This window comes from Dermacentor variabilis, chromosome 1 (genome assembly GCF_050947875.1).
Source record: "Dermacentor variabilis isolate Ectoservices chromosome 1, ASM5094787v1, whole genome shotgun sequence".
NCBI lineage: Eukaryota > Metazoa > Arthropoda > Arachnida > Ixodida > Ixodidae > Dermacentor > Dermacentor variabilis.
The window spans coordinates 173,213,217-173,238,962 of NC_134568.1; the positions used below are offsets into that span (position 1 = coordinate 173,213,217).

Here is a 25,746-nt window from a genome sequence, read left to right on the forward strand (position 1 = left end):
AAACTCCAAAACGCAGTGACCTTTGAGGCAAATAGAGTATCTTCTACGTGCACCGCAATGCTCATTATAAGCACATTTGGTTCACTTCTTCTTTTCTCTTTTCTTTTTTTCTTTTTTGTATTACTGTTCTTGATGTCAGCATCATGGCAAGCAGCACCGTCCAGCTGGAGCTTGCAAGACCAACTACGCCTGGTGGCGCGGCGGGCGGTGGATGCTGCTGAACTTCTGTACTGAGGAGTCTGCTCACGGCGGGCGAAGACTACTTTCTCCAGCCGATGCCTTAGCTCTTAACGGTGCAGTAAAGCTTAATACTACTGCTGTCAGCTTTATACAAGAAGCTGAAATGCTATTAAACGTACAGTCGACTTTACATGCGCGTTTGACACAGCTCAGTCAATGTCCTTAAGTCACCTCGAACCCTTTCTAGACAGCGCCAATGCCATCTTGAGGTAAAAGACGATATGGAGCACATATTGGCGATCGGTTTTTCGGAACATACTGGAGAGATGGCGGCTGAGTCGGTCAACAAAGGGTCGCCTCCGCCTGTTGTGCTTGCGCGCGTCGAGTCTCCCACCACGCTCTTTTTTTTTTTCTGACTGCGCTCTCAATCACATTTGCACGTTCGTAATAGCGCACAAATACGATATATTTTTCCGTCGTGTGGGAAGATGAATTGACACGCACGCACGGGCACACACGTCTCTCTCACTGCGAAAAAGAAGAGGACTGAGGAACTCTTGGACGATACTTCCCTTCCTTTCGTTTATTATGTTAAGTAAACACGTAGGGCCTATTCAAACAGCGAAACAAATGTTCCACAACAGTGGGCCAACATGTTTGTCAATACTGTCACACTGCACAGCAGCGTTGGAAACAACAACGATGTTGCCAGGAGAATGCCTTTTTTTTTATTGCGATAAAGACTTGCCCTTAAGGCATAATTCTTCATGCGTATATGTGTATTATATGTGTGCTGTGAGGCCTGTGTTGTGTATGAATTGAAACAGTGTTTTGTGGAATCTGTTGTCATGTATCCAGCGGTCATAGCTGGTTGTCACACTGTAGCGGAGGCCGGCTTGCAGTAGGAGACGCGAGCGTTCCGATTTTAAACCAGTACATGTCCATATTAGGTGGTTTGCATCTGCTTCCATCACAGGAACGGAGCAGTATGGACACGTAGCTCCCAGTGGTAAATGCGACCAGTTCCACCTTGAGATAACAGCCGGTGTAAGGGCCACCCCGGCCCGAAGCCTCCTAAGCACAACTTCCTCCGCCCTAATAATGTGAAGGGGGAGGGAGCAGACACACGGTGGGATAAGAGCGCGTGTGTCCTGCCGGAGAAAGTTTTTACGGGCTCGGAGCGAGTTAAGGGGTTGAGGTGGGAGGGGAATAGGCGGAAGATCAGAATTAGGAGGGCAGTGTGCCTGCTGGTCAGCAGCAATGTTATGAGGGTTCTCTGAATGGCCTTGAATCCAGTGTACCTTGACGCAAGTAGCTGTCTTACTATTCATAGTGTGTATTGTCTCGCAGATTTCCATCGCCTTATCAACCTTCTTGAGTTCCTGAATAGCCGCTAAAGAATCAGTGAAGATATCTAGTTGCTTGATGGTAGGCAGCTTAGATGTCGCGTCTTGCACAGCGTCGTGGATGACTTGAAGTTCCATTACTAGAGCGCTGGCTTCCGTAGATAAATAGCGCTGGTGGTCGCTGATGGAATGATGCGTAGTACTCAGGAATGATGTCCTTCCGCCGTCTGGGAGAATGGCAGCATCCGTATAGACTTTGCAGGTGTTAGCGCATGATGCATCGACGATATTGTGTTCGTCAATAATACCTGTTGTATCGCTGCGTAGTAACTTCGTTGGCTTATTAGTTGTGATGCTGGTGAATTCCCAGGGAGGCATTGGATAGGGCTGATTGTCAATCCGAGAGCCGCGGTGAAAATGAGCATGCAACGCAGCGACAGCCGGAATAAGTTGCTTTTTTATTTCACGTGCTTTTTCACGTTGCAAAATTAGCTCTGCAATTGTGTTGAGCTGGGCATGTTCCTGTAAGGTTGGTATCGGTGTGATGCGGGGCAGTGCTGTGATTGTGCGCATAGCATCGCGATTAATCGTCGATTAATTGTTGCTGAGAATGCCTCAGCAACAAAAACTAGCGACAGCGCTAACCAGAACGTGCGGATATTCCTTGCTTTATGTTTTTTTTTTCTTCTATCGCACACAATGAGGCTATTATTACTATTATTATTATTAATCTACAACGACATAAGAATTGCCCTGCCGCAGCTTCTTGTAGCAGTTCAGGATGAGCTGCAAGTTCCCGCTGTGGTACGCCTTGACTAACAGCGGCGGTATTAATTTGCGGCGAGTCCAGCAAGCTTCACAAAGCATCGCGTACCGATGTCACTTCGTTGGGATGGGATCCATGTTACAGTCATACTTAATTGTCACGGTTACCATGGCAAAATGGAAGAAAACAGGAAAAGCTCCCAGGCCAAGGAGAACCCGTGGTATCGACTTTGTAAAACCAAAAAGTTATAAAGCAACTAGCCCATATCTGTGACATTTTACTAAAAAGAACTTCACACGGTTATTAAAAATCTAAATAAGACATATCGTTCTTTTCTGTTAATTACAGTTAACAGTCTCAATAACCTATTCGCGTGAAACGATTTTAAAATTGAGCAGAGTGGGTCGCTTGTTAAAACCGCATGAAAGGAAAACATGTCGCTTATATTGCTTATATCTTTGCAGCCGTATTACCCATGCACCTTCCCTTGGTATCGCTGTGTAGAGGAAAAACGCCATTACTGGATCATGCATATGTCCCGAGCACAGATGGCGCCCTTTTGGTGCCCCACATGACACAATCGGAGCTAAATTTATGGCCCAAACAATGAAACGTTCCTTTCCTTCGACCGCTTCCTAACCTTATGTGAGGTCTCCTTACAGCGAAGGACCGATGGAGGAGGCAACCGTACTCTGAAAGCTCTCGTCGCCCGTCCTCACGTAAAGAACGGTTGCCGCACGGCTGGGTTTGAGAGGATCTCTTAACGCGAACACCATTATTCAATAAAAATATGTTGTATCTTCGCATAATTTTTAAGTTGAAGTGCAAATGTACAGACGCGTGGACACTGTCTTCTGGTTTTGCTTACTAAACGTAATAAAGTACCAAATTATAGAGAGTTTTAGTTTAGGGAACGCAAGCGGCTTGCGTACGCAAGAACTAGGGCCGACGGTACTGCGCATGCGCAGACCGCTACGTCTACTTGCGTCCTTGGGTTGTTTGGCCGGCCGAAAACATCGCTGCCCCTAAGGGGTCGCGTTACCCACATGACTCTCGCGGTGTAGGAGAACTTACGAGTAGCTAGCGGGTAGATAATCTAATATATCTTTCGCCAAGTGTTGACAGACATCGTTTTTATATATATTATAGAGGTTTAGCGTGTCTGGTATTCGGATAAACACAGTTGGGGTGTTGGGGCGGAGCCATAAACGGGAGCTTCCTGCATGGTGCATCCACCTGGCGGCGCAAAGCTCAAACGGACAAAAGCAGCTAATATTGCTGTAACCAAGTCTATTCTACTTCGCTGCTGGTGTAAATTTTCGGCACTGGCGTAATTGTGTTGGTGCCAAAAATTTATACCCGCAGCAGAGTGAAATACACTTGGTTACTGCAATATTAGCTGTTTTTGTCTGTTTGAGCTTTGCGCCACCAGGTGGCTGCACCATGCAGGCCGCTCCCGTTCATGGCTTCGCCCCAACGCCCCAGCCTGCGTTTACCCCAATACCGGACACTCTAAACCTCTCTATTAACTGCTTTTAAAGGGCCCCTGAAACGGTTCGGACAAATTTTGTAGACGCGTAGGGTTCCGCTTAAGTAGAACATTCGCACCACAATTTAAGTGAAGCGTTACGTATTAATGGAGCTACAAGCGATTAGAAGTTACCCTCCTCTCTAGCCATGCTTTTCCTCCTCAACTCGTTCGCCGAGCGAGCGGGGCTAAGCTCCGCCTTCACTGGTTTAGCGTCACGATGCGACGTAAGATCGTTCACTTCCGGTTGTTTTGGAGCCCGCCCCCGCCCGCGCGAGACCTCTCCGCTAGCCGCTTGGCCGTCGACCCCAAGCGAGAGCTATCGAAGCAGCGTGCGTTGCGAGCATTCTGTCGTAGCGCCGAACATGTCTGGTATTCCGCTAACCACACACTAGCGGTAACCACAGGCAAGCTGGTCATTTCGGCAAATGACTGGAGGCATAAACTCAAGCTGATGAAGGAACTTTAGCGTAGACGTACGTGAGCGGCCTGATCGGTCTGCACGGTCCATACACTTGTTGGCGCAGCGCTTAACCAGCCAAACACAGCGCTAATATTGCTCTAACCAAGTGTAAAACATTTTAAACATTTATAAAAACAACGTGTTGATGATTACACTCCTGCGAAAAATACACACCAGCAACAAAGAAGAATACACTTCGTTGCTGCTACTGTGTATGGTTGAGCTCTGTGCCACTAGGTGGCTGCACCGTGCAGACCATTCACATTTGCCCTTCTGCTCATCTCATGGGTCATCCCGTTACGGCACAGTCAGGCTGCCAAACTCTGTCCCCTTGCGCTTGCGTTTGCCCTAATACCGGGCTCGCGAAACGCTATTTCGTTAGTAATCTTCCGGTGTAAAGTGACGGCCACAAACGCGCAAATCCTGGCGCCGATCGAATAGCGGCAGTCCGATGCCCAACAGCCAGTTCGCTCGTACGCTGCCTTGCAGAGGGACACGATGTCGCAGCTTGACACATTGCCACTCGCTAAGTTTGCAGTCCACAAGGCAACAAAGTCGAATCATAGTGCTCGCGAAAAGACTGAGACCGATTCTGACCGCGGAGCTCTCGTCAAAATGGAGTACGTTGTAACACAAGCCGCCGACACTTGCTGTGTGCCGGAAGTGCTCAAGTGTACTGAAAAATTATTCTTGTGCACTCTCTTTATGTTACTTTCTTTTCATAAAAACAAATTAGCTAACATTCCAACTATTATGAAGATAATTTGTTTACCACAAAGTTGGAAAAATTATCGATCACGCGCCCTTGTCAGCCAATCGGATAGCTCGCCCCACTGACGTCGTATGGGTGATTTCTGTCATATGGGTAGGGGCGGCTTAAAATTCCGCCGAGCACTGTGCTGCGATCGGCAGCGATGTGCATTTTTAAAACCTTATAATAAATTACACGCTTTACGCGGGGCACTTAGATGTGTCAATTAATGATCAGAAGGACCTACTCTAACGACTCAGTATGTTTGTAGAAAATCGTCAAAAGCGTTTCAGGGTCCCTTTAATAAGAATAGTTTTATGTGCTTTACTTCATATGCTTGATTTCATGTTTTAAAAAATGATAACGCAGCAACGATCAGACGTTGATGGCGCTGCGAGCGCATGCGACCTCACTGCGGCTTGCTTTTGGGGCCACTAACCTATAACGTGTTTCTGCTTGCGTACGCAAACTCAAACGCACCCAAGCGCTAGGGGCCCCAACGCCTTGCGTCCCCTATACTAAAACTATCTAATAGCGCAATATTTTATGTGGTCCAGCAACGTTGGCACGCCGGCGTCGTGCAACGCCTAGCAACGCCTAGGAACGGCATGCATGCCGAAGGTGCGACTGTGTGTGTGAAGTGATTTTTAAAGAGAAATGGAAGAGATAAGTGCAGTGCCGTAACTTGCGACTGAAAGGAACATGCCTGGCAAGACCGTGCTCGCGCTTCTCCGCAGGCGGCCGACAGCGCGCATGCGCAAGCAAACGTCACGTGGCTAAGCAGTGAGGTGAAGCGCTCGTTCAGGGCCAGGAGCGGTGTAAGGACGCATGAAGGTAGCTTCGGAGCTACCTTACGCTGAGGAAGCGCCAAGGAAGCCTTTACTGAGGACCCCTCAGTAAGGAAGCTTTCAGAGTGGCATAAGGTGGCCTCGCCGCAATGAAGGCTTCCTTAGTGAAGTCTGGAAGATTCCATTGTTTGAGCCTTCTCATTCGGCATTCAGAGAGGCGTATAGCTCGGCAGTACGTTTGTCGATCCGTGCAGGAGGGGTCGCGTTTCAGAGAGCTCACTTTGCCAAAGTAGTTATAATCCATCAAGCTCAAACTGGTAGTCATCAGGGGTTATAAGGCTTACAAGGGTTAAATTTGATGTTGAAATTTCACGTTTGCTAGGTCATCTGATGACGGTCGCCTGTTGAGTCGCTTCTCAATTGAAATGTTTACAAATGTTAGACTACATCAACGGCGGAGGGGGGAACAGAGCTGTGCTAGCGCTGAATTTCTTATTGTCTTAAACATGCTATAGTATTTCAACTGTAAAGGAAGAAGATATAATAGCAATTATGGACAAACTCCGGTTCATACTGCTGGTGTGCACACATCGAATAGAATACGAATCGGGTATTTGATTCGTATTCTCTTCAATTTCATAATTAAATTACTCTTCGAGCACCCATAATAACGTCCAACGCTACATATTGAATGAAACAAACACCTCAGAGATCATTTCAAACAGGCATCTAACTATGTTTATTTTTAATTGTGCTAATAATGCGCAAAAAACAGCACACATTCCCATGGGAGACAGAACATAACGTCTTTTTCTTTTTGCACAATTGATTCATTTGGCCCTGGCGGCTGGCTTATTGGAGTGCCCGAAATAGGGAAGTTAGAACAAGATGGAAATTGTCTTATTTTGGGAGCGCATATTTACTGTAAGAAGCATAGGGTGGAAATGCATCAAGTCAGCGGGACGTATTTAATGCTTCCTACCCAAATTTCCTACCCAAGGAAACTTCCTACCCAAGCACTACCGACGCTCCAGAAAACGCATGCGAGAAAGGGTAAGCGTTCGTGCGTGTGTGTGTGCGGGGGGCGAGGCTCGATAATGCGCTAGTCTAAGTCCCCGGAACTGCGAGATTTTATTAGACCGCCAACGTCCTTATCAAAGCCATTCCATTCCCCCACGTGGCTTAAACCTGTGAGGTGTCCGTGCGGTGAGTGCGTTGTGTGGGAACCTCGTGTGCTGGTGTCTTCATGGACGGTGCCTTGTAAAACAACGCTGTCTTTGTCTGAGATAAATCTCGGCGAGCTTGGCCCGTAAAGGGGAAATGTCTTCCTATTCTGCTGGTGTCTTCATGGACGGTGCCTTGTAAAACAACGCTGTCTTTGTCTGAGATAAATCTCGGCGAGCTTGGCCCGTAAAGGGGAAATGTCTTCCTATTCTACCAGTTGACAAATTCAGTCTTCCCGTGGGCAAGTGTTTCCTGCGGAATTATATTAGTGACGTCCTCTCAAAGTATATTTCCTCTCGTTTACAATTAATTCACGTCGTTCAACCCCCCCCCCTCCCCCTCCCCAATGAAGTATGATGTCGCAAGGGCAACCCGCTCGTCCGCTGGCCATTCAAATATTGTGGACACGCCGCGAGCGCACTTAATGCGCCTTCCGTCTTTCGCGGACCACGTATCGATTTCGCGGAGTAAACTAATGGGAGCCGGGAGAAAGAAAGAGAGAGAGATAAGGGAGGAAGGAGGAGGGAAGGCGCGAGCGCGTGGCAACCGCAGTCTTCATCAGCCGTCTCGAACTAGCGCGGGCGCCGCTATCGAACATTATTGACCGTTCTCTTAATGCGCCAAGTAGCAGCAACACTGCCTTTCCAATTAATGCAAGCAGAGAGCTTTCATTCAATTAGCAGGCGGCGCTGCTCGCAAACAATTACTAGATATACACAGTGACACTAAGCTGTCTTCTCTCTTTTATTTTTCTTTCTCCAACATAACAGCTATGTTCGCTGTTGGTCGCCTATTCCTGAGTTCGCCTCGTCAACGCGTCAAACTTCAAGCAACTCGATAGAATGGTCACAACCGAGAGTATGATAACGCATAAACAGCCACTGCGCACAAATATTTATACACTCGCATGTTGTCTCATTTCGTTTTGGGTTTACTTATTTTTGACCAGTTGTACGCGCACGGCTTTTTTGTTGACTATACAGTTCCACGAACAGTGTGCTATACTCCGAAGGGATGTGCACGCCCCAACAATTTCCTCCACGGACACTTCCCGTAGCAAAGGATCCCACAAAACGCAAAGAAAGAAGTGTACATCTGAAACACCCGGTTACTGAACCGCCGCTCTTTACTAACTCGCCGCCTGGAATAAAACCGACGAGGAGGCACACAACCCAAAGCAAGAAATAAATGGCTCTGTACCGTTGCACCTCCTCTTTTTTTCTTTCCTTTCCGTTGATCTGGAAGGTACTCAACAAATGTACTGCACTTCAGGCAATCAGTGTAAAGCGTGCTCGTGTCGCGACGTCTCCGCCCTTGTTCTCTCTTCGGGAGTGTTTTTTTTTTCTTGTCCATCTCTTCCTCTGTGCTGTGGCAGTGTCAGGTGGAGCGTGAAATTTTTGCAGCGTGCCTCTTTGCTTTCGACAGAATTATCTAGACAGCGTGGTGTTGCGTGAATTTTACTTTTGCAAGAACTATATACGGCGCGCGGTTCAATTTGGCTAATAGCGGCGAAAAATACGTGGTAGCCTTCCTCTTTACCGTAATCTCCGGACTGCTGGTTGTAATGATTATACAGCAGGTTGTGAGAGTCGTAAGGGCCTCAAAATAGCTAAGATGATGGTGACCACGAGACAAGTTATTGAACGCCTCGTACAAACTCTCAAACATGCAGCCCTTGCATCTCACTGATCACAGTATAGTTTGTACCAAACAACGGCTACAGGTCTTCCTCGGGTTGGGAAGTCACAAAACCATTCGTATATACGCAACAAAAGCTCGTCAGGACGGACGCTGGACAACAACCACAGCCCGCGAGTTAAGAGCGTCCACAGTAGCCAAGTCACCATCCACGCTGGTTTTTTTTTTTTTTTTTTTTTGGGGGGGGGGGTTTTACGTGCCAAAACCACTTTCTGATTATGAGGCACGCCGTAGTGGAGGACTCCGGAAATTTTGACCACCTGGGGTTCTTTAACGTGCACCTAAATCTAAGCACACGGGTGTTTTCGCATTTCGCCCCCATCGAAATGCGGCCGCCGAGGCCGGGATTCGATCCCGCGACCTCGTGCTCAGCAGCCCAACACCATAGCCACTGAGCAACCACGGCGGGTCCATCCACGCTGTAAAAAAAAATAAAAGAAATAAAAGGAAGCTCTTATTTGTTTTATTGCAGAGGCAATTTTATGGACACTTCAGGTGAATTTCCGCCGTCGCCGTGATGTTCCATACAATGTCCAAGTGCGATAACATCGCGGCCGCGCGCTCCATGCTGTTGTTGCGAGCGAAAGATTGCGAGGGTGAGCTCAAATGGATAGTGGCTCGATCTCGCGCGCGCCAGGGAGCAAGTGCGCCTTATCTTCCATCGCACGCAAGGCTGGAGGGTTTACTCCGGCGGCGGTTGCGCATGGCGAGACTGAGCGCGGCCGTATCTTGGGGACTATTTGCGGTGGGTCCAGAGTCTAGTGTTATCCTCGCCGCTTAGTTCACAGTGAAGGTAGCCGCAGCAGGTAGGGCAATTCGCTCGCTGCTGCTGCCGTTCTTCCTCGCTTCTACCACGGGGAAAACAGAAAAAAATGCAGCAGAACCCATCTCACAATGACTGTCGGTGGTAGTGCGATTAGCATTCAATCAATGCTAGTGCACACCGTACTGCTGAAGTCTCGTTTATTTAAAATGCATTGTCATAATTATTTCGTTGCTTCGGTTATATGCATCATACAATGTCTCCGGTATCGGCTGACTGATACGACACTCGCTTGTGAGGGTCGCCCAACGATGGCATGTCGGCGACTGTATGATGACGACGCAGTGACTACGATAGAATGACGTCAATGGAAGGACAAAGGCGGTATGACAACGACGATATGACGACAATAAGATGACGATTCTTAATGATGACGATTGCATAATGACGACAGCGTGACGACAACGGCTTGTGGACAATGGGCTGACGACGAGTGTATGACGATGGTGGCGGGACGACGACGGTATGACGACAGCCAGGCGTCAAAGTTGGAATGACGACGAAGCCACGACCACGAAGGCGTGACCAACGACAGTATTACAACGGAAGCATGACAGAGACTGTTTGACGACGGCGCCATGACGACGATGGCGTGACAACGGCGGCATAATTACAGTTGAATGATGACAGCGTGATTACGATAGAATCACGACGAAAGAATGACGTCGATGGAACGACGAAGGCGGTATGACGATGACGGCAGGACGATAAAGCTATGACATTTCTGAAGTGACGACGATGGTAAAACGACAGCGCGACGACGAAGGGCATCACCAAATGCGCTGCTAAGCACGAGGCCGCGGGATCTAATCTCGCCTGCGGCAGCCGCCTTTCTATGGAGGCGAAATGCAAAAACGCCCGTCTACCGTGCATTGGGTACACATTAAAGAAAACCCCAGGTGGTCGAAATTAATAACGAATATCCCACTACGCCGTTCCTCATTATCAGATCATCGTTGTGGCACGTAACACCCCAGAATTGTTTTTTTACAACAATGGCGCGACATCGATGGTGTGACAACGATGGCATGACGTGAGTCGGATGACAAAGCTGGAGTGATGACCATTAAATGATCACGACGGCATCACGACGACGGCATCACGATGGCGGCATGACAATGAATGCATAAAGGCTTGTGTGACGACGACGGTGTGAGCAGAGTCGGATGACAAAGATGGAATGACGACGATTGCAACTATAACGTCGGCATCACTACCGCAAGCAGATATCTAGTGGCCCAAGCTATTAGACAACTTGAGACATTGGGTCGGCCTAGAAGGTATGACGACGACGGTGAGAGAGAGACAATGAGGATCACCCCGGCTGAGGATCAACGGAAGACACCTAAGCCTGAGGTGGTCCCTTACATCCATAATTGTTCCCACAATCTTAAGAAGGTGGCAAATAATCCCGGCGTGCCAATTTGTTTCTCTGCCCCAAATAAGCTGGGAAAGTTGTGTCCACGCATCTGCAACGCCAGAAAACGTGAATGCCAGAAGAACCACCACCCGCTGTTTGCTAAATGTTCCACTGGAGTGGTGTATTGCATTCCCATGTCATGTGGGATGTTTTACGTCGGCGAAACTGGTCGCTGTGTCAATGACCGTTTAGGGGAACACTCTCAAAAACTAAAAAAACTAGATGATAAATACGCACGTTTAGTTGCGCACGTTAGCAAGTGTACCGATTGTGTGGCCCGGTTGAAAGAGACGACACGATTCTGGAAAGAGCAGTGACAAGACCGCGCGCATCAGTTTAGAAGCTTACCACATTAGAAAGTTAGGTAGCAAGTGCTTTAGCACTCTTTCCCTCGCTCTCTTTGAGGCTGAATTTGGTCTTCTAAATGCGGTTGTCAGGGGGGGAGGGGGGAAGAGGTTCTGATTGCAAAAAAAAAGAAAATAACTGTTTGCATTTTGTTGCGCATGTTTGGCTGCACTGTGCCTGCATTGTTGACACGCTATCACCCTTCACGTGTTTTTCCCCTTCATTTCCCTTGCTTTATTCAGGCATATATAAGGTGTGCTATCCTTGCCAATAAAACCAGTTGTTAGTCAGCGCTTGTGTGTGCGTTTTTCTCTTCTTGCGGTCGTCTGTTTGCGCTATTACCCATATGTTTCAAGATGAACCAACTCGCCCAAAAACAAGTATTGATGATGTGTGAGAGGCTCGGATAATAGCCGGTGATTCAAAAATGACAATGCGCCAGAAGGCAGTAATGGAAAGGCGATCATCAGGTGCTAGTTTGAGCGTTTTCCGGGCAGACAATTAATATAATGTATGTCATGGAAGCGAAAGGGAAAGAATCGTAGCGGGACCGCACACCACAATGTCATCTTTGTGACAAGTGGCCTAAGTGAAGCATTGAAGGGGAAAGGCGTCATCATCAAAGAACTAGGCCCCAGCTTAGCCCCGCCAACTCTCTAATGTGTGACGTCCCAATGGCGGCACGCATCACCTTGCACAATCTCATTTATGAACGTGATGTTTCTATGCCTCGTATCTCTTACAAGTTTTCAATTTCGCACAGGCTGCGACGCGCTCGCGTACGTTCAACACAGCTCGAGTTTCCTGTTAGATTCCTCAAAGGTGGATGAAGTCCATTTATAATGCAATAAATAAATGCACGCCGGATTGCGGGATTGAGCCTCTACCTTCTAGCACAGCAGCCCAACACTAACCATTAGGCCACAATCGCACACATGCTTCTCTCATGCCAAAATATTACGCGTGGGTCACATGCCAGTTTGTCCCATTATTCCCCCGTGACAGCTAGTGATTTTAGACGCTGTGTTAGACTGCATAACCTTCAGGATTAACACATATTTTTAGAATGCACTGCTTTTGGGATCGGCTCACCTTTCTTATCTTCTGGGGAACGTGATACCTCGAAAGCGGGTGACGCCTGCCTATGAGGCTATCACATTAAAAGGAAACCGCGAATGGGTTCAGTGAGCTGACGAATTTGTGTCCGAACGTATGGATTGCGATATGCACAATACCACAGGTGGTAAGTCAAGGAAGCACTGTAGAAAAACAATTACCACTGCTGATGGTATAAATTTTATATATATGATTGGAGAAGCCGTAGCCGGATGACTTGGGGACCGAGCCGCAGCTTTATTTAGGGGGATCACAAGATCTGAAGGCCAACCAAGAAGCCTCACTCAACTTCTGAGAGGTACGGATGGCGTTACGAATAAAATAGTCGCAGTTTCACCCAATAGGCTAAGCATCCATTGAGATAGCAAATCAGTAAGCAGCCATACGAAGTAAGGATAGCAGTTTTATGAGCCGCATAAGCACGCAAACATTCACTTACTAACTAAATTATGAAGCATGGTATCACGCACGCAAAGGCAAACAGAAACACATTTTACTCGATGAACGCGGACACTCGCCGTCAAAATACTGGCGTGACGAAGAGCGGCAGCAGCAGCGAGCGAATTTACCTTCGTGCTGCCTCTTGCTTCAAAGGGAACTAAGCGGAGAGAACACAGCGCACACGAAGTTGTGAGCCCTCGGCGCAGCTAGACCAAGACTATGTGCTCATCGCAGATTGATTTCGAGATAGCGCTCGCGCGGCCGCGCTCCGCCGCATCATACGCAGCCGCCACCGAAGTAGAACCCTCCGCCCCCCCTAACCCCAATTTTTTGTACGTGGTGCCAGACGGCGTTCTTCCTCCCGGTCTTCCTTCCTTGAGCGCGTGAGATCGAGCCACCACACCCGTCCCCCCTTCCTCGCACGCTTCCACTCAGCATACGCCACGCGGTGAGGATTTTACTGCACTTGGTCTTTATACAGAACGTTACACCGACGCCGACGACGGAAACGCAGCTGGATTGTCCATATAATTGCTATCGCAATAAAACAACCTTCCGTGGTAGTGTAGCGGCTTCAGCGTTGCACTGGTTAAGCCCGCGGACGCGGGATAAAATCCCCTCGGTACTACTTGAAAACAGTGGCACAACTTCAGTGCCACTGGAGGAGGCTTCCCCGCAAACTGAAGACGCACGCAGCAACAGACGCGTGCTGTTCGCCGCGCCATCCATTGGTAAGCAGCACATGCGAGAATACCCGCCATTGTGGCTTAGTGGATATAGCGGTGCGCTGGTAAGCCCGAGGACGCGGGATCAAATCCTGGCCACGGCGTCCGCTTTTCGATGAGGGTGTAATGAAAAAACGCCCCTGTACAGTACTTTGGGTTGATGTAGTAAAGACTCCCAAGTGGTCGAAATTAATCCGGAGTCCCCCACTTCGGCGGGTCTCATAATCATATCGTGGTTTTGGCATGCAAAACCGCAGAAATTAATTGTTTGCCATTAAAACAGAGATAATACTAAAGAAACAAGAATTAAGCCTAACATTTGTACGATGAGTTACGTATATATAATATGCGTTATAAGAAATGTAAGCGTTTAGAGCTTGATGAGCAGCTATCGAAGGAACATATAGTTGTTTACGCCATTGCTTTATCTCTTCTCAGAAGCTTGGTTGATCTTGACTTACAAAGACTATATTGGAGAGGATTACATGCGACAGAACAAAAAGAAAACAAAAAGGAGGCGAAGCAACCGCGCTCATTTCTAGCAAGACGGATTGGGGGAGAATAGAGTGCGCTTGTATAAAAAGTGTTTATGGGTGACTGGAACAATCGCAGGGAAGATTGTAATTATATAGGAGTAGCGTACTTGACAGAAATAAGTACCGGCAAGAAAAGGAGCTAGTACAATGTCACCGTGAAGATCTTGCAAAGCTAAGACATAAGCCAGAGATCCCATTTTTAAGCTATACAACTGCGCCCAAGTGACGGCGCAATCTTCTCATCGTCAATAAGGAACCACACTTTGACGGTAAATTAATATGGGAGTCTACAAACGTTATCATCATCATCATCATAATCATCAGCATGTTTTATGTCCACTGCAGGACGAAGGCCTCTCCCTGCGATCTCCAATTACCCCTGTCTTGCGCCAACCGATTCCAACTAGCGCCCACAAATTTCCTAATTTCATCGCTCCACCTAGTCTTCTGCCGTCCTCGACTGAGTTTCCTTTCTCTTGTTACCCATTCTGTAACCATGACTATAAACATACAGTCGTCTGTTTGTACGCTGATGCCGAAAGAAATATACAGCAAGTTCGTCAACAGGCTAGTAAGCATGAAATGAGCTATAAGCTTAAGTAGTGATCACAGACGTATTACTTTGCCTCTGGGCATCGAACCGGAGAACAATGCGCAGGAAGCATCGTGTTAAGTTTCAACAACCAAAAAAAAGCAAACACGGCATCAAGCATTGAGGACAAAATAGAAAAAAAGAATTCCAAGAGACCGCTATAAAACGAAAATGTGCGTATCGCAGTAACAAAAATTTCATCGGACAAATGAAATGTCTCGTAAAAAAAAATTTCAAAGACACCTTGATTGAGAAGAGCATTAATGTCCAATTGAACACCGCGGAGAGGTCCTGCGAGCTTTGCGCTGTAAGTAACGTTTTCGAGTTTTTCTGCGATGTATGTTATTGAGTTTTGTGATTAAGTTGGTGTGGGTTACTTTTTTTTTACACTTAGCATGTTGACTGACTGGTTCAAGTTAGCATGTTGCCTGTACACACCGAACTCGTCAAGACGATATTGATGAGAAATCAAGGGCGCCACATGCCACCGACTCACTGCGCGACGAGTGACCGAGGAAGCAGCAGCGGCCACCAAGGCCGGCAGGCGCGCGCAGCAGCTAAGCCCAGTGGCGGTGAGAGAGAGTGAAAGGTTCGGACCGCGCGGCGCTTTCCTCCGAGAGAGAGACGGCGGCACCCGCACGCGCGCGTCACGCCACTGCCTCGCCGACGACAACCCGTCTCGCCCGGCGGCGTATTTAGAATTGCTCGTAGATACAGCGCGGCGTGCCACTTTTGACGGAGCTCGACGTTTCTGCGCAGGCGCGAGTAAGAGCGGGCGCGAGAGAGACAATCTGGGGGCTTTTGCTCCTTGAATATATGACTCAGTCTAGGCACTACAGAGGAGGTTTCTTAGAGCGCGTTGTATTCGTTTGTCCCCTAGACATGCCGGCATTGCGGAGTTGGTCGAGTTGGTTTATACGCTCCGCCGCTGGCTGCCCGCGCGGTGAGGCAGTGGGTGCGGACGCCGCTTGGTGATCGCTGTGTCTGAAGGGACAATGTTCTGACTGGTGTTTTATAAGTCGCGGGTCGCTTTTTTCGTCGCGACGATAGATCGGATTTTTTACAAGCAGTGCTCCAGGAGGGCACATGTAACCGGCAAACGGAGGCCTCAGGAGAGCACCTGAGGTTATATTAATGCAGGTGGCGCAGGATCTCCGGGGCACCCAAGCGGTAGCGGGGGGATCAAAGCTGGAAGCCGGGCGGCCCGTGGGTTGGGGCCGCAGAGGCCGAAGCCTCTGCGAGCCCCAACCCACGGACCAGTCCGGATTCTAGCTTTGATATCCCCGTTGCCGCTTTGGTGTCCTGGAGGTGCCGCCAATAATGCGAAATAATGACACGTTGTTTTCATTAGTAAAAACATGATCGATTAAATATGATTGCGTCGAGCTGCCAACTTGCGATGCTAAGTTCAGCACAACCGCGCCCCGCGACTTCTGCCGGCACGCCTAGGGACAAGCGCATACACCGCGCGCCAAGAAACTCCTCCGTAGTACCTAGGCAGAGTCGTATTTTCAAGGAGCAAAACTACCCACATTTCCTCTCTCGCACCCGCTCTCACTCGCACATGCGCACAAACGTCTGTCGTCTCCGCAAGTTCCACGCCCCGCTGTACCTACGAGCAGTTGGAAATACGCGGCCCGGCGGCGTCGCGTCGCCGTATCTTAAAGTTAAAGTTAGGTTTAATCAAGAATTAGCCCTACAAATACATTACTATATCGTCAGCATATACATATACAGTATACACATTAACAATGCAAGTCATGAAATTGATTTGAATCATAGGCTACGGTCTAAGCTTGCAGTCGTGCTCACTGCCTATTCGTAATGATCACGTTTGTTTTGCAATCTCTTTCTGGTTACTCCGAGGTGGGTGGAATGGGGATTTACAGGTGAGCTTACGCGCCGTGCACGCCGACGGGCGCGCCACTGGTGGCGGCCGTGCGCAGAACACGCGGGAGAGGAGCCTGGCGCGCGCCGTAGTTTCTTGTGTCGTTGATAGTGCTTATCTGTCTTATTCACGTTTTCAGAGCAAAATAGGCAACACCATTCGGATGTGTGGGGTGGCCAAAGCTTCAGGGAATGTCGAAGAAGAATTGTTGCAGGGTGGGGGGGCTCAAATACCGGTGAAAACATGCCGGCGATACGGCTCTAATCATTCCCGGCAAAGCCTCATCAGCGAGAGCAACGGTAGCAAAAATGGATCGTCGCTTCGAAGGGAAATTTCTTGTCCTCATCCTTTCCTTTGTCTCGTCGGTGTTTTTTTCCACTCGATCATAGACGCGTGAGCAAAGAAGTTCGTCTGCAGTGCAGCATGAGGTTTAAAGGCATTTCGCTAAAGTTCGGAACGCTGTTTGCCGCTTATATTGTTTTCCGCTTCTTCACCGCGTTGCGCTACTAGGCAGCACGACTGCACGAGCGCATTGCGTTGTATGTTAAAGCTACTGAAGTTTGCAAGAACTGAAATTGTTGGTCTCATGTGGCGCGGTAAATCCTCGCACCAGCTGTCGCGCACTTCATGTTTTTACATCTATATTATGCGTGGCTTTGCACATGTTTAACTGTTGCTAGTTGCTCCATGCATAACTCTTGTCGATTTTTTTGAACTGCGAAGTTTTCATCCTGCCTTGTTTGTAAAGGGTATAAATCACGCTGTGTCTTATCGGAATGATACTAAGGAAGTGCTTCTTTAACAGCTTTATTCTTTTCGCCCGAGTGCATCTTAGATATTGTTTGCGTTTTTGGAAATGTGTTTAGAAAATAGGTAGTTCAGGGCGAGAATTGCTAATAGCTGCTGCATATGGTATTTTTGTTCCATTTCTCACTGAAAAGTTCGCGTCCCGTTTGGGAAGTCATCACACCTCGATGCTGCCTGACCAAACGTAACACGCCGAGTGATTTGTTTGTTTCACAACGTAGTCCCTTCTTGCATGTGAGTTTTATACTCAACTTAATTCTTTCTTAAACTTACGCTGCAGACGACTAAACCAGGCCTTGCCGCCAGCGCTCATCTACTTTGACTGGCGCTGCTCTGCCTTTAAATATATCATGTGGCACCTCTCTCTAGTAATGTAAGAAAGTACTGAAATGTTAGTCAGTCTTTAGCTTTGTACGTTTCCAAGCAGCTCCCTTGGGGAATTTAAAATTGCACAAACTACAGCGGGAACGGTAGTTCATCGGCGTATGCAGCATAATTGCATCGGCGGTACAGCACTAACACGCGCTTTTATTAACCCGTGTGTTTGGTGACTTCGTTGGCTAGCGTACGCGTTTCCATCAATAAATTGGCAATTACTCTTCTTGAGGCGACTTCGACTGCACTTATTCGGCGATGTCACATGTATTCGTCGGCAGAAAAATCGCAACGGCATATGCAGAGATTTCACCGTGCGGATTTGTTTGATATAAGTCTGCACTAACGACGGGTGCTTATTATTCAGGTACAGAAGCAGCATTGCGGCAAGGGTAGAATAAAAAAAACCATCAAGAGATTGCATCACTCAACAAAATTTATCGGCTAGTGAACATGAGCTCCACGTCATGTAAATGGGGTTCATGGCGTTTTTCTGCGGGACACACCTTGCACGTATGTGGACCATGTTGGCCCAAACACCGGTAACATCGTGTTCATACCCGCTCGCACAGAGGTCAGAATCTTCCCTACAGCTGTCACCGCAGAAGAAGCAGCCTGGCACCCGAACAAAGGAGAAATCGCAGCCGCGAACTTCAACCACCCTTGCTGCAAAGGGTTGTCGTCTGCTACTGCTCCCGCGCGTACTGTTGGAAGCGCCCGCTAGGTGGCTGTCAGTGGCGCCTCTATAGGCGGTGCACGAGGCGTATAGCAAGTCCGGAAGCGACTGATGAATGAAAGCGCGTTTCTGGAGCAGAAGTTTTTACCTTGTAGGATGCAGAAGATGAATCTACCCGCCCTCTTTTAAATGGTTCAACTGTTTTGACACGTCAACGTGGCAAGGATCGTATAGGGCTTGGCTCATTCAACTTGGGCCCATGAAAGCTTCAAAAACGAGGAGTTTCATGCGACAAGTCACGCTCCTGAGCTACAATGATACTACATATATTTCTTGAGGCCAACAACGTTCTCAGTTTCTCTTAATTATTAGAAGCTCAAATAACGGCATTGCCTATGTATATGCTAATCCAACTTTTGAATCTGTGCATATAGTTGCAGCTTGCCTTAAGCCAAACTTCGTGACCTCAGTTCAGGTGTCGCCACAAGTAATCCGACTTCGGGCGTAGTTACCTGGTCTTTTTATTTTTTTTTTCAGTGGCCTCATTTTCTTCCGCGCTGCATTGCGCTTGGGCCCCGGTGCAGCACTACAACCATCACCCTCCTTGCCCTGTTATACTTTGTACATCTCACATCTCAGAGCCATTAATGTCGGTATCGCGTCGAGATTGGTTCATGCAACGAGAAAGGTGAGCGACAGGTACAAAGCAATAGTGGAGCTGAGGCGTACAGAGCAGTTGCGCAACTGCTGGGGCTGAGGGAAAAGATTAGTATGGCTCTTGCTAACACATCTCATTTGTCTCATCATACCTAAAATAACACGTGACAGGATGACGGCAAGTCGTGCTACTGAGTATGCACAGCCCTGGTTAATGCCCCCGACTTTCCTCGCCTTCCCTACTCTCTTGTAAACAACATGCTTGTATACACTATACGACCCCGCACATTGCACAGAAAGTTGGCACGTGGAACAGGCACTCCAAATCTAGCGAAGGAACCGAAGGGCTCAAGTCGTTTCATAATTTCTAAAATCGCTTCATACATCAGCACTTTCGGGAGGCATGGGCCGTATTTTTAACGATGCATTTCCTTTTCCAGTCTTTTCACCCTTCTCGGTTGGCTTGGGCCGTTTTCGCTATTGTACAGACCACTCGAATCGACACAGGACCGAAAAAAAAGTAAAGGTTAGAAAATTTTAATTTAACTGAAAAACAACTAAAAATAAATATACAGTAATATGAAGTAAGCGGCCCCCAAAATAAAAATGAAACAGATCTAAGAAAAGCCCGTCTCAAATCGCGCATGCCCAAGCGCGAAATTACACTAAACACCACACATTTATCAAAAGAACTTATGTAGGTTGGTTGATACTTGTGTTACAATAGCTTCCCCAGATATATTTATCAATGCTATGAATACTAAGTTCCATAGATGTGTCGACCAAATCAGTTCCAGTTACGATAGGCCCTTTCCCACCCCAGCTAGAACAGTGCGTGATAACAACAAAATATAGCCCGGCACAGCTGCACACCGCAAAGGTGATGCTACGACAGTCAATAAAAACGTTTAAAATGCCAGTCTAATGCTGTAGCAAGAATAGCAGACGAATATCGCACGTAATTCCGCGCAATGGGGCGACTGACGCAGCTGTCAGAAACTGAGGAAGTTGGCCACTAGGGCAAGGCTGTGCGCTTTTAGGCACTTCAGTTACAAACAGAATAGGCGTAGAAGTGGCTCTCTCCCATCCCCATGTTCTCTAGAAATTGTTAGTCTGCTAGAATGGTCGGTACTGGCTTCCATAAATCCCCCATTGTGTGTTAACGAACGACGCCATTCTGATATCTTCAAGCGAGCTAAATTCACGAGTGCCCCAAGTGCCCGTCCCTGTTCGCAAAGCCCAGTGTAAGCCATTTGTTAACGCGTCTAATGCGGCGCTACTGTAAAATTACTCTTTTTATAACGTATAGGCTGCCGGCTTGCACTATTGGATATTTGGAGCGAATTTCAGGGACTTCATAAACGAGTTTGCGAAATGTTTACGCACCTTGCTTGCGATCTTGGGCGATACGTGCCCGTATTTCGATATGTTCTAGCTCTCAGACACTGACTATTTGTGACGACGTGCTTGGAGTGCCTTGTTTTTCGCTGCCGAGGCCCTACACTATAGGCTTACAGTGTATAGCCATGTCGTACCGAAACTATTTACGTTTTCTTTACAGGCACCGCCGTGCAGCGTTCTTCACAAGGCATGGAAACTGCTTTTGAACGCTCCCACACCCACGTTCCGGCTTTGTATCGGTTCCCGAAGTCAGGACCCTGGTCCTGGTCAGTCGCGACACTTTTGGTCGTCTCTTTTCTCGCGACACGGGCGACTGCGACCATCGGACTGCTACGACAAGTGGAATATGCTACTAACGTCGCGCGCGCCGTCAGAATGGCGTCAGAGACACTCGGCGGGGCCGGCAGCAATGGAGTGTTCATAAAGACAATGCACGGCCGAGGCTGTCTCGATTCCGGCTGCTGTACAATAGACTGGTGAGTGCTGCTTGTACGTGCGACGATCTCCGATGTTCTCTTTTTTTTTCTGTCTCGTTCTTCGTCGACGTCGTCTTTGTCGGTTTTATGAGGAGCCGACACCGCCTTGCGGGGCTAAGGTTACTAATTTACTTGGCGTCTTTTTTCTTTTTTTTTTCATCAAGTTCGCATCGGAATGTCGCCGACGCGGGTAGGAGCAGAATTGATAACCTCTTTTATAGTGCTTGCCATGCCGAATCGTACAAACGCGAAGCCACCCCGGTGGACATGAAAGAAAACTAGCAGCCAAATTATTCCTCAAGTCTTGGAAAACATGAGTTGACGGATTTGCGGGAATATGTTAATAAATACAACTGTCTCAGATGGCGCATTTTCGAAGGCAAGGACGGGAACAAAACATTGGGTCTTGCGGCAAAAAGACGAGCGCGGAATTCTAGGATGACGTCTTATATCGACGTTCGGCATTTTAATTATTGCATCTAGGACCTGTAGTACGCGTCATGGTGGCTCGATATCTGCGTCGTTCCGTTGCGTATCACTAGGTAGCGTGATCCAATATCGGTCGCAATGACCGCATCCCGGTGTGCGTGTGGATGCGAAAATGATACTGTAACTGATATATTGTAGTGCGTTCAAAAGGTCCTTACGTAGTTAACATTCTTCTACCCAGCCCTCCCCCCCCCCCTCGAATTAAGGTGCCCGTCATACTTATAAATTTATTCATTTATTTGAGACTACTACCTTACTGGCTCCGTTCAGGGCACTGAGTAGAAGAGGCACCAAGAAAAATAAACATTAGTGAAAACAGATGAGCAATAAAGTAAAACGGAAAGCACACTAGAACAAGTGTGGAGCAAAAAAGCAAAAGTAATATATAGGCGACGTTTAATGATTAACAACACTCGAGTGAAACACGGATACAAGCGTATTATCACAAGTGCAGAACAAACCAACCTAGATTTTATTGAAATATTATCGCCCCAACTAGCAAATAAATCATATAAATAAAATACTTGAACAAAAACACGCTCGCAAGGTCAAGAATGGTAAAACTACGTAAGAAAAACCCCTGACAGCTGATAATGGCATATTAAATGGACGGTTATATCGAAGCATTCACCAAACGCTTAAAAATTTTACAGGCAAGCGAGAGGGTGTGTATGATCAAGTGGTGTGAGAGGGGTTAAGATAAAGAATGCATGTGAATGAGTTGTCGGAACTTTTCTTTGGTCGACGGTGCTGTTCGGAAGGGCATTCCACAAGCGAATGGTACGTGAAAGTGCGAAGTATCTAAAGGCTTCCCTACTGCCATATAGGCGGGTAAATCACGGGCGGTTATTAAGCCGCCGCCGCGACGACGCAGATGTGAGTGCAAGTGGTAAAGCGGACGACTTCTTAGGGTGGACGTATTTGTGAAGCAGATACAGAAATTTTATGCAACGGCGACTGCTTACCGCACGTAGTGAAATATCGAGTTCAACTTGAGGTATGTTTGATTGCCGGTTCTAATTACGAGAGCTGAAACCACTGGCCATTTTTTTTTCAATAGATTCTTGTATATGTAGATTCAATATACCAGATCGCGGAAATAAACTCAAGTTTTGGGCCAACAAATATTAGAATTGCCAATGTACGAATATTATATAGATCGACGATTACGTAAATTGCGGCGAAGATATCCTAACGTTTTTGAAGTGGTACCACGGATGATCGCTATGAGGTTATAGCGCTATATTCTAGTGCAGAATCCCATTTTTTATCTCCGACGTGCATGAAAGAATCAAACCACACGTTTTAGTCCGCGTCTTCCTTTGTGCGCGACCATGGCCCAGGCGCCAATGATAGAGAACGCAGCATCCTTTGAAACGAAATTACGCTCCTTCGATGAAGACCCAATTCAAGTACCATATAGAGACTCATGTATATAAGGGTCATTTTTTTTTCACAATTCTGACGAGGTGCGCCCCTTACACAGGACCGAACCTACTGATCATTATGGCACCGGCGCAGCCGATGACTAATGCACGCCCCAGATCCCCTGATGTACCATTGCATCATATGTTAACCCGCAGCTCTCGCCATCTAGTAGCGGCATGCGCGAGTACGCAGCGCGCGAAAATTCGCAGATGCCCGCGCGCCGCATCGGGGCGCCAAACGCAATTGCGTCTCCGATGGAACTTTTTTATTTTTTTCGAAATTTTGGATCGCCAAGTCGGGGTGCGCCCTTACGCGGGCGCGGCTCTTACGCGAATCTATGCGGTATGTGGTTTGTCGCGATGACAATGCTCTTCGGGTCAGCTGTGTGGTCTTTGCTTACACGAACTATACCACCGAGCAGATTTTTTTCACTAACGTTTCGCCATGCCGCTGGTGTTAAGCGATATTCTGCGAAAAAAAAAAAACTATCCAGCTGGTAATCGCCTACCGTTGCCATCAAGTAAAGCGCCATAAATCTTCTTGCTGGTGTCGATGCGGCCTCCCTAATCATCCGCCTTTGACTAAAATCCCCCGGTTTCGCTGTTGAATTCAAACGTGCCATGCGTAACCCTCAAGCGAGCAACGAAAGGTTTACGTTATGCTTTTGCGCCGTTCCGCTTTCCAGTAAAATACGGACCCCGCAAAGCAGGAGCTACAGCCGACGCAGCTTTGTTCCCACAGCCATTTGTGTTTTTGCACTTGCGAAAACCTATAGATACGACCGCAATGACCTCAGCTGACCGAGTGAGACATCTGCAAATAAAAGGGCGAAGGCGGACTTATGTGAATGTGCACATCCTTTCTTTCCTTTCTTTTTTCTTGTTCAATTGTCTTTCAATGATGATGGATATAAGTGCTCCGAACCGACCATCGGCCTTATCGCTTTGCAGTTGTTTTTTGGGGAAAGTTTCTGCATCGACCATCAATTTCACTGTGCGCAGAACTTTTCGAAAGGGGGGACGTATTATGCCATGCCAACTCCAGCTTTGTCTTATACAATTCCATAATATTTTCTTTCTTCTTTTTTTTTATGTTTATAGACGCTGAGCGGCTGGGTGGCGCCATGTTTCCATTCCTAACATTATTCGAACGATCACCGCTCCATGGTGGTGTTTTGTGCAGCGCAAGAATGATTTTAGAAACCCTCTCCATTTAGAACCTAGTTAAGCGTATACTTAAGTTTTTGTTGATTGTTAACCTTCTCAATGCAACTGACGTGCCGTTACGTTCCCCACTCACTCCAGTCGGATGTGCGAGAATTGGCCAATTATGAGGTAGTTCCAGCATGTCTTGTATATATGTAGAAGCATATTTTCTAATCCCTGTGGGTTTTCTTACTCCGTGGTTTGCTCCGTCTGGGTTTTCATTAGCGCAATGAGGGACGCGCCCCTTGGTGGTCGTGGTTTCGCCGATCAGAGGGGCGGCTCACGAACTTTGTACACCGCTTCCACGGCGCTTCTCCATACAAACATTCGCGCCGTAGCTCAAGGACCACTCTTGCGTGTTTCTGCCATCTGTCGTGCGTCTATAGCAGTTTATATTTAACCTGACATGGGGACGGCGCTATCGCGAGAGCATGCGCGTCAGAACGAAGCTAGGTAGAAGATTTTAAAAAAAGGCGCACTTTCACTCGAAAGGTGAAGCATTGATTGCGATAGTAAATTAGACAGCTATACGAAGCAATTATAATAATTGTATCAGTCGTATGAACTTGTGAACATGCGCTTACTAACTAAAGTAACAAGCATGGTGTCACGCGCACCCAGGCAAACATTTCACTCGATGACCGCGGGCACTCACTGTAAAAACGATGGTGTGAAGAGCGGCAGCAGCAGCGAGCGAATTGCTTTTTGTGCTGCCTCTCGCATCAAGGCTAAGTGGCGAGAACACAGTGCACATGAAACTATCAGCGCTCGACACGCCTAGACTGCACCCACCACAGATAGCGTTCAAGATAGGGCCCAGGCAGACGCGCTCAGCCGCGCCATACCCAGCCGCCGCCGAAGTAGAACGCCCCTCCCCATACCTTGCGCGCGACGGAAGACGACGCGCTTGCTCCCCGCCTTCCTCCCTTGCGCATGCGAGATCAAGCCGCCATCTTCGGCTCACACTCGCACACTTCGACTCGGACCCACAGCACACGGCACGCGGCCTCGATCTTATTGCACTTGGACTTTACATGGGACATTGCGGCGACGCTGACGACGACAACGGAAATGCGCCTGGAGTGTTCATATAAATGCTATCGCAACAAAAACAAAGAAAGGAATGTGTGGACCATACTAAGAGCGCATTTGCCATTATCCATGTCGTTTTTCCCTTCTGAATAACCAAAATAAATCATTGTTCATATTATCCGAGAAAAAAACGGCAATGAAAGGGTTAACATCAACAGTATGGAAAGTTTCGCTACTATAGAGTCCACGGTCCAAAATCGTATAGCTAGCTAGCTTCCACTTAAAAGAGCAGCTATGAAAGGGGACGACAGCGTTCCTTCAGCCCACTTTGGTTCAAGCACGGCACACCGTGATGGAAACGATGAATATCCGACCTGGGATCGAAACAGAACCCTTGCGCGTTGAAGTCAAACGTTCTAACTACTCTTCGCTGTAAGTTAGTTAATGAATCAGTCACTGTAGTCTAGCCATTGTTTTTATTCTCCGCCGTAAAATCACAAAGTGAAAGAGGAAAGCCGACAGTCAATCTTAGTGGATTTGTGAAGCGGGAATTAGTCTCGGCATCATTTC

The 25,746-nt window shown here is 47.7% G+C and overlaps 1 protein-coding gene across 2 annotated transcripts in view; it reads left to right on the plus strand.

Moving 5' to 3' along the window:
• Positions 1–25,746, plus strand: part of LOC142588062 (uncharacterized) — a 68,224-nt gene that overhangs the window by 39,355 nt on the left and 3,123 nt on the right. The window contains exons 1-2 of one of the 2 annotated variants that reach the window (XM_075699521.1): positions 20,218–20,389; positions 20,707–21,022. In XM_075699521.1, coding sequence (XP_075555636.1) covers positions 20,736–21,022 — 287 coding nt within the window. In that variant the 5' untranslated portion in view covers positions 20,218–20,389; positions 20,707–20,735. Of the gene's footprint in view, positions 1–20,217; positions 20,390–20,706; positions 21,023–25,746 lie in introns of those variants that run through there. The other variant, XM_075699512.1, reaches the window with a different exon arrangement.